Source organism: Oncorhynchus gorbuscha, unplaced genomic scaffold (assembly GCF_021184085.1).
Source record: "Oncorhynchus gorbuscha isolate QuinsamMale2020 ecotype Even-year unplaced genomic scaffold, OgorEven_v1.0 Un_scaffold_1000, whole genome shotgun sequence".
Lineage (NCBI taxonomy): Eukaryota > Metazoa > Chordata > Actinopteri > Salmoniformes > Salmonidae > Oncorhynchus > Oncorhynchus gorbuscha.
This window is the reverse complement of record NW_025745917.1, coordinates 173,089-182,500: the sequence shown is the minus strand read 5'-3', so window position 1 is coordinate 182,500 and position 9,412 is coordinate 173,089. Positions and strand designations below refer to the sequence as shown.

Here is a 9,412-nt window from a genome sequence, read left to right as displayed (position 1 = left end):
AGCCCTGCCTCCAGCTGTTTGCTTAGAAATTCTAGGGACAATTAGGAGGCCTGCGTCTTGTGACCGTAGCGTACGTATAGGTATGTACGGCAGGACCAAATCAGAGAGGTAGGTAGGAGCAAGCCCATGTAATGCTTTGTAGGTTAGCAGTAAAACCTTGAAATCAGCCCTTGCTTTGACAGGAAGCCAGTGTAGAGAGGCTAGCACTGGAGTAATATGATCAAATTTTTTGGTTCTAGTCAGGATTCTAGCAGCCGTATTTAGCACTAACTGAAGTTTATTTAGTGCTTTATCCGGGTAGCCGGAAAATAGAGCATTGCAGTAGTCTAACCTAGAAGTGACAAAAGCATGGATTAATTTTTCTGCATCATTTTTGGACAGAAAGTTTCTGATTTTTGCAATGTTACGTAGATGGAAAAAAGCTGTCCTCGAAATGGTCTTGATATGTTCTTCAAAAGAGAGATCAGGGTCCAGAGTAACGCCGAGGTCCTTCACAGTTTTATTTGAGACGACTGTACAACCATTAAGATTAATTGTCAGATTCAACAGAAGATCTCTTTGTTTCTTGGGACCTAGAACAAGCATCTCTGTTTTGTCCGAGTTTAATAGTAGAAAGTTTGCAGCCATCCACTTCCTTATGTCTGAAACACATGCTTCTAGCGAGGGCAATTTTGGTGCTTCACCATGTTTCATTGAAATGTACAGCTGTGTGTCATCCGCATAGCAGTGAAAGTTTACATTATGTTTTCGAATAACATCCCCAAGAGGTAAAATATATAGTGAAAACAATAGTGGTCCTAAAACAGAACCTTGAGGAACACCGAAATGTACAGTTGATTTGTCAGAGGACAAACCATTCACAGAGACAAACTGATATCTTTCCGACAGATAAGACCTAAACCAGGCCAGAACATGTCCGTGTAGACCAATTTGGGTTTCCAATCTCTCCAAAAGAATGTGGTGATCGATGGTATCAAAAGCAGCACTAAGGTCTAGGAGCACGAGGACAGATGCAGAGCCTCGGTCCGATGCCATCAAAATGTCATTTACCACCTTCACAAGTGCCGTCTCAGTGCTATGATGGGGTCTAAAACCAGACTGAAGCATTTCGTATACATTGTTTGTCTTCAGGAAGGCAGTGAGTTGCTGCGCAACAGCCTTCTCTAAAATCTTTGAGAGGAATGGAAGATTCGATATAGGCCGATAGTTTTTTATATTTTCTGGGTCAAGGTTTGGCTTTTTCAAGAGAGGCTTTATTACTGCCACTTTTAGTGAGTTTGGTACACATCCAGTGGATAGAGAGCCGTTTATTATGTTCAACATAGGAGGGCCAAGCACAGGAAGCAGCTCTTTCAGTAGTTTAGTTGGAATAGGGTCCAGTATACAGCTTGAAGGTTTAGAGGCCATGATTATTTTCATCATTGTGTCAAGAGATATAGTACTAAAACACTTGAGCGTCTCTCTTGATCCTAGGTCCTGGCAGACTTGTGCAGACTCAGGACAACTGAGGTTTGGAGGAATACGCAGGTTTAAAGAGGAGTCCGTAATTTGCTTTCTAATAATCATAATCTTTTCCTCAAAGAAGTTCATGAATTTATCACTGCTAAAGTGCAAGTCATCCTCTCTTGGGGAATGCTGCTTTTTAGTTAGCTTTGCCACAGTATCAAAAAGGAATTTCGGATTGTTCTTATTTTCCTCAATTAAGTTAGAAAAATAGGACGATCGAGCAGCAGTAAGGGCTCTTCGGTACTGCACGGTACCATCCTTCCAAGCTAGTCGGAAGACTTCCAGTTTGGTGTGGCGCCATTTCCGTTCCAATTTTCTGGAAGCTTGCTTCAGAGCTCGGGTTTTTTCTGTGTACCATGGAGCTAGTTTCTTATGAGACATTTTTTTAGTTTTTAGGGGTGCAACTGCATCTAGGGTATTGCGCAAGGTTAAATTGAGATCCTCAGTTAGGTGGTTAACGGATTTTTGTCCTCTGGCGTCCTTGGGTAGGCAGAGGGAGTCTGGAAGGGCATCAAGGAATCTTTGTGTTGTCTGTGAATTTATAGCACGACTTTTGATGTTCCTTGGTTGGGGTCTGAGCAGATTATTTGTTGCAATTGCAAACGTAATAAAATGGTGGTCTGATAGTCCAGGATTATGAGGAAAAACATTAAGATCCACAACATTTATTCCATGGGACAAAACTAGGTCCAGCGTATGACTAGGTCCAGCGTATGACACACACACACACACACACATACAGACTGACACACACTATAAGCATACACACACTCAACAGTAGACGTACTTTATACCAGCGAGATGTCATCGTTTTCCTCTTTTCTGTTCAAACAGAATCAACTCATTCTGAGTGAAGGTTAGGTATTCATTCTGAGTGGTGAAGGTTAGGTGTTCATTCTGAGTGTTCATTCTGAGTGAAGGTTAGGTATTCATTCTGAGTGGTGAAGGTTAGGTGTTCATTCTGAGTGAAGGTTAGGTGTTCATTCTGAGTGAAGGTTAGGTGTTCATTCTGAGTGAAGGTTAGGTATTCATTCTGAGTGAAGTGATTCTGAGGAAGGTTAGGTGTTCATTCTGAGTGAAGGTTAGGTGTTCATTCTGAGTGAAGGTTAGGTATTCATTCTGAGTGAAGGTTAGGTGTTCATTCTGAGTGAAGGTTAGGTGTTCATTCTGAGTGGTGAAGGTTAGGTGTTCATTCTGAGTGGTGAAGGTTAGGTGTTCATTCTGAGTGGTGAAGGTTAGGTGTTCATTCTGAGTGAAGGTTAGGTGTTCATTATGAGTGAAGGTTAGGTGTTCATTCTGAGTGGTGAAGGTTAGGTGTTCATTCTGAGTGGTGAAGGTTAGGTGTTCATTCTGAGTGAAGGTTAGGTATTCATTCTGAGTGGTGAAGGTTAGGTGTTCATTCTGAGTGGTGAAGGTTAGATGTTCATTCTGAGCGGTGAAGGTTAGATGTTCATTCTGAGTGAAGGTTATGTATTCATTCTGAGTGGTGAAGGTTAGGTATTCATTCTGAGTGAAGGTTAGGTGTTCATTCTGAGTGGTGAAGGTTAGGTGTTCATTCTGAGTGAAGGTTAGGTATTCATTCTGAGTGGTGAAGGTTAGGTGTTCATTCTGAGTGGTGAAGGTTAGATGTTCATTCTGAGCGGTGAAGGTTAGATGTTCATTCTGAGTGAAGGTTAGGTATTCATTCTGAGTGGTGAAGGTTAGGTATTCATTCTGAGTGAAGGTTAGGTGTTCATTCTGAGTGGTGAAGGTTAGGTGTTCATTCTGAGTGAAGGTTAGGTATTCATTCTGAGTGAAGGTTAGGTGTTCATTATGAGTGAAGGTTAGGTGTTCATTCTGAGTGGTGAAGGTTAGGTATTCATTCTGAGTGGTGAAGGTTAGGTGTTCATTCTGAGTGGTGAAGGTTAGGTGTTCATTCTGAGTGGTGAAGGTTAGGTATTCATTCTGAGTGAAGGTTAGGTATTCATTCTGAGTGGTGAAGGTTAGGTATTCATTCTGAGTGGTGAAGGTTAGGTATTCATTCTGAGTGAAGGTTAGGTGTTCATTATGAGTGAAGGTTAGGTGTTCATTCTGAGTGGTGAAGGTTAGGTGTTCATTCTGAGCGGTGAAGGTTAGGTGTTCATTCTGAGCGGTGAAGGTTAGGTGTTCATTCTGAGTGAAGGTTAGGTGTTCATTATGAGTGAAGGTTAGGTCTTCATTCTGAGCGGTGAAGGTTAGGTGTTCATTCTGAGCGGTGAAGGTTAGGTGTTCATTCTGAGTGAAGGTTAGGTGTTCATTATGAGTGAAGGTTAGGTGTTCATTCTGAGCGGTGAAGGTTAGGGTTATGGTTTGGGGGAAGGCTTAAAACAAAAATAATTAAAAAGGACAAGCTATTACCAATCAAGTATTCTCGTGATGCTAGAGCGTTGTGAACTGGGTAGTAGCACAGCGGTCTGAGCAGCGGGATCCGGCTCCGAGCATCACCACTTTTTCTCAAACTCCCAGTTGGTTATCATGTGCGTTTTACTGAGGAGTGGCTTCCATCTGGCCACTCTACCATAAAGGCCTGCATGGTGGAGTGCTGCAGAGATGGGAGAACCTTTCAGAAGGACAACCATCTCCACAGAGGAACTCTGGAGCTCTGTCAGAGTGACCATCGTGTTTTTGGTCACCTCCCTGACCAAGGCCCTTCTCTCCCGATTACTCAATTTGGCTGGGCGGCCAGCTCTAGGAAGAGTCTTGGTGGTTCCAAACTTCCTCCATTTAAGAATCATGGAGGCCACTGTGTTCTTGGGGACCTTCAATGCTGCAGAAATGTTTTGGTACCCTTCCCCAGATCTGTGCCTTGACACAATCCTGTCTTGGAGCTCTACGGACAATTCCTTTGACCTCGTGGCTTGATTTTTGCTCTGGCATGAACTGTCCACTGTGGGACCTTATATAGACAGGTGTGTGCCTTTCCAAATCATGTCCAATCAATTGAATTTACCACAGGTGGACTCCAATCAAGTTGTAGAAACATCTCATGGATGATCAATGGAAACAGGATGCACCTGGGCTCAATTTCAACTCTCATAGCAAAGGGTCTGAATACTTATGTAAATAAGTTATTTCTGTTTTTTATTTAGTCATTATGGGGTATTGTGATGTCATTATGGGGTATTGTGATGTCATTATGGGGTATTGTGATGTCATTATGGGGTATTGTGTGTAGATTGATACATTTTAGAATGAGGCTGTAACTTAACAAAATGTGTAAAAAGGTTAATTGGTCTGAATACTGTCTGAATGAGCACTGTACCCTACCTCCACCCTGCATCCTGTAGACTTGATCATGCCCCATAAACAGATGGAAAAACAGAGCAGTGGTTAGTGGATGAGATTTAGAGGCCTCTCAGCCATGTCAAGTAAACACACACATCCTGCTAAAACACTGCCCACTTTCACACTCAGCCTCAGCAGGTCGTCTGCTGGTATAATGGCACACCTCGGATAGGGATCACTGAGCTGTGTCAGCAGGTCAATCTGGAGATCTGGTATAATGGCCAGTGGACCACTCCAAGTGGACTGTTGATCACTGAGCTGTGTCAGCAGGTCAATCTGGTGACCTGGTTAAATGGCCAGAGGACCACTCCAAGTGGACTGTTGATCGCCATTGAATCCCCAGGTGGTGAGCGTTGGCAACAACATGTCTGCCTTGCTGATCCTCAACACTGGGGCCCCTCAGGGGTACATGCTTAGTCCCCTCCTGTACTCCCTGTTCACCCACGACTGTGTGGCTAAACACGACTCCAACACCATCATTAGTCGTTAGGCCTGATCACTGAAAATGATGAGACAGCCAATAGGGAGGAGGTCAGAAACCTGGCAGTGTGATGCCAGGACAACAACCTCTCCCTCAATGTGAGCAAGACAAAGGAGATAATTGTGGACTACAGGAAAAGGAGGACTGAACAGGCGCCATTAACATATGTGGAGCGGTCGAGAGTTTCAAGTGCCTTTTTATGTATATATATTTTTGTATTGGTTTTCACGTGTTAGTAATGAAAACGTACCATTCATTTCATTAGATATAACAGATCCCGAAGGCCTAAGGGACTATCTTACATGTCTCTTTTGGTTTGGTCAACCAATAGCGAAATCATGGTGTGACTTCCTGTCCGTTTCCATGACAGCGGCTCTAGGTTCTCCGTCAGACGGTGACGTCGTCGACCTGAAGGTGATGATGCGGCTGGGGGCGTTCAACGTCCTAGTGTGTGATCAGAACTGCAACATGGCTGACATCAAGATACAAGGTGCCGATGTAGACAGAACCCTCAGGGGCCCCGTACAGAACCCTCAGGGGCCCGTACAGAACCCTCAGGGCACCGTACAGAACCCTCAGGGGCCCGTACAGAACCCTCAGGGGCCCGTACAGAACCCTCAGGGGCCCGTACAGAACCCTCAGGGGCCCGTACAGAACCCTCAGGGGCCCGTACAGAACCCTCAGGGGCCCGTACAGAACCCTCAGGGCCCCGTAGAGAACCCTCAGGGCCCCGTAGAGAACCCTCAGGGCCCCGTACAGAACCCTCAGGGCACCGTACAGAACCCTCAGGGGCCCGTACAGAACCCTCAGGGGCCCGTACAGAACCCTCAGGGGCCCCGTACAGAACCCTCAGGGGCCCCGTACAGAACCCTCAGGGGCCCGTACAGAACCCTCAGGGGCCCGTACAGAACCCTCAGGGGCCCGTACAGAACCCTCAGGGGCCCGTACAGAACCCTCAGGGCCCCGTACAGAACCCTCAGGGCCCCGTACAGAACCCTCAGGGCCCCGTACAGAACCCTCAGGGCCCCGTACAGAACCCTCAGGGCCCCGTACAGAACCCTCAGGGGCCCGTACAGAACCCTCAGGGGCCCCGTACAGAACCCTCAGGGCCCCGTACAGAACCCTCAGGGCCCCGTACAGAACCCTCAGGGCCCCGTACAGAACCCTCAGGGGCCCGTACAGAACCCTCAGGGGCCCGTACAGAACCCTCAGGGCCCCGTACAGAACCCTCAGGGCCCCGTACAGAACCCTCAGGGCCCCGTACAGAACCCTCAGGGGCCCGTACAGAACCCTCAGGGCCCCGTACAGAACCCTCAGGGCCCCGTACAGAACCCTCAGGGGCCCGTACAGAACCCTCAGGGCCCCGTACAGAACCCTCAGTGCCCCGTACAGAACCCTCAGGGCCCCGTACAGAACCCTCAGGGGCCCCGTACAGAACCCTCAGGGGCCCCGTACAGAACCCTCAGGGCCCCGTACAGAACCCTCAGGGCCCCGTACAGAACCCTCAGGGCCCCGTACAGAACCCTCAGGGCCCCGTACAGAACCCTCAGGGGCCCCGTACAGAACCCTCAGGGGCCCGTACAGAACCCTCAGGGGCCCCGTACAGAACCCTCAGGGGCCCCGTACAGAACCCTCAGGGGCCCCGTACAGAACCCTCAGGGGCCCCGTACAGAACCCTCAGGGGCCCCGTACAGAACCCTCAGGGGCCCCGTACAGAACCCTCAGGGGCCCGTCAGAACCCTCAGGGGCCCGTACAGAACCCTCAGGGGCCCGTACCCGTACAGAACCCTCAGGGGCCCCGTACAGAACCCTCAGGGCCCGTACAGAACCCTCAGGGCCCCGTACAGAACCCTCAGGGCCCCGTACAGAACCCTCAGGGCCCCGTACAGAACCCTCAGGGCCCCGTACAGAACCCTCAGGGCCCGTACAGAACCCTCAGGGCCCCGTACAGAACCCTCAGGGCCCCGTACAGAACCCTCAGGGGCCCCGTACAGAACCCTCAGGGGCCCGTACAGAACCCTCAGGGGCCCCGTACAGAACCCTCAGGGGCCCCGTACAGAACCCTCAGGGGCCCCGTACAGAACCCTCAGGGGCCCCGTACAGAACCCTCAGGGCCCCGTACAGAACCCTCAGGGGCCCCGTACAGAACCCTCAGGGGCCCGTACAGAACCCTCAGGGGCCCGTACAGAACCCTCAGGGGCCCGTACAGAACCCTCAGGGCCCCGTACAGAACCCTCAGGGGCCCGTACAGAACCCTCAGGGGCCCGTACAGAACCCTCAGGGGCCCGTACAGAACCCTCAGGGGCCCCGTACAGAACCCTCAGGGGCCCCGTACAGAACCCTCAGGGGCCCGTACAGAACCCTCAGGGGCCCGTACAGAACCCTCAGGGGCCCGTACAGAACCCTCAGGGGCCCGTACAGAACCCTCAGGGGCCCCGTACAGAACCCTCAGGGGCCCGTACAGAACCCTCAGGGGCCCGTACAGAACCCTCAGGGGCCCGTACAGAACCCTCAGGGGCCCGTACAGAACCCTCAGGGGCCCGTACAGAACCCTCAGGGGCCCGTACAGAACCCTCAGGGGCCCGTACAGAACCCTCAGGGGCCCGTACAGAACCCTCAGGGGCCCGTACAGAACCCTCAGGGGCCCGTACAGAACCCTCAGGGGCCCGTACAGAACCCTCAGGGGCCCGTCAGAACCCTCAGGGGCCCGTACAGAACCCTCAGGGGCCCCGTACAGAACCCTCAGGGGCCCCGTACAGAACCCTCAGGGGCCCGTACAGAACCCTCAGGGGCCCCGTACAGAACCCTCAGGGGCCCCGTACAGAACCCTCAGGGGCCCCGTACAGAACCCTCAGGGGCCCGTACAGAACCCTCAGGGGCCCGTACAGAACCCTCAGGGGCCCGTACAGAACCCTCAGGGGCCCCGTACAGAACCCTCAGGGGCCCCGTACAGAACCCTCAGGGGCCCCGTACAGAACCCTCAGAACCCTCAGGGGCCCCGTACAGAACCCTCAGGGGCCCGTACAGAACCCTCAGGGGCCCGTACAGAACCCTCAGGGGCCCCGTACAGAACCCTCAGGGGCCCCGTACAGAACCCTCAGGGGCCCCGTACAGAACCCTCAGGGGCCCGTACACAATGTTGTCTTTTATACAGCTACACTTACATTTGATTATCATCTAGGGCTTTCGGGATTTCAGCCAAAGTTTGGATATGATGAAAGTCCCAAAAATATTTTTTTTTGGGGGGGGGGGGTTTTAAGTGTCTTGTGCTTGTGTGGTTTGCTGTTGACCTTTTTCTGAATTGATGTTAGCATCAGATCAACATGTTATCTTGTTGTACAGGTTTCAATGGATCCCTCCTGATGCAAGGGCCTCAAACCCACATCTCTGCCCGCCTTCGGGATTTCATCGTCATTAATGTTGACCCAAAAAGTATTCACAAAAAGGTAAGTCGCGAAGTAAAACCACGAAAGATTTCAGTGACGGAGGGCGATGCGACAGTATATCATTCAACCCCGGTGAAATATTGCAGTTGAGTTTACCGGTTTGGTTCTCCGTTGCAGGCCATCTCTATCGTAGGAGACGAGGTGTTTAGTTTCAGTATGAGTCTGACCCCCAAGGCGACAGAGGGTGCCGGCTACGCAGACACCTCCAAGACGGACGGGAAGGTCCAGCTCAACGTGGGCTGTGTCCAAGTCGTCTACCTCCACAAGTTTGTCATGTCTTTGTTGGTGAGTCTCAGCGTGGGTACTGGAGTTGGTGAGTCTCTGCGTGGGTACTGGAGTTGGTGTGTCTCAGCGTGGGTACTGGAGTTGGTGTCTCAGCGTGGGTACTGGAGTTGCTGGTGAGTCTCAGCGTGGGTACTGGAGTTGGTGAGTCTCAGCGTGGGTACTGGAGTTTGTCATGTCTTTGAGTCTCATTTAAAACTGGGTACTGGAGTTGGTGAGTCTTACTGGAGTTGTGAGTCTCAGAGTGTCTCAGCGTGGGTACTGGAGTTTGTCATGTCTTTGCTGGTGAGTCTCAGCATTGCTAGGAAAATCTCTGACAACGGTCTTGAGTATTTAAAACTGATCTTTGTATTTAAGTGTGCAGAGACTCTCTTTCTTCAGTTCCTGGGTTTTT

At 50.4% G+C, this 9,412-nt stretch overlaps 1 protein-coding gene across 1 annotated transcript in view; it reads left to right on the top strand.

Moving 5' to 3' along the window:
- The window catches only part of LOC124020941 (vacuolar protein sorting-associated protein 13C-like), a 196,375-nt gene that overhangs the window by 55,053 nt on the left and 131,910 nt on the right, over positions 1–9,412 (top strand). Inside the window, 3 exon segments of the mRNA XM_046336255.1 lie at positions 5,661–5,780; positions 8,633–8,736; positions 8,854–9,021. Coding sequence (XP_046192211.1) covers positions 5,661–5,780; positions 8,633–8,736; positions 8,854–9,021 — 392 coding nt within the window.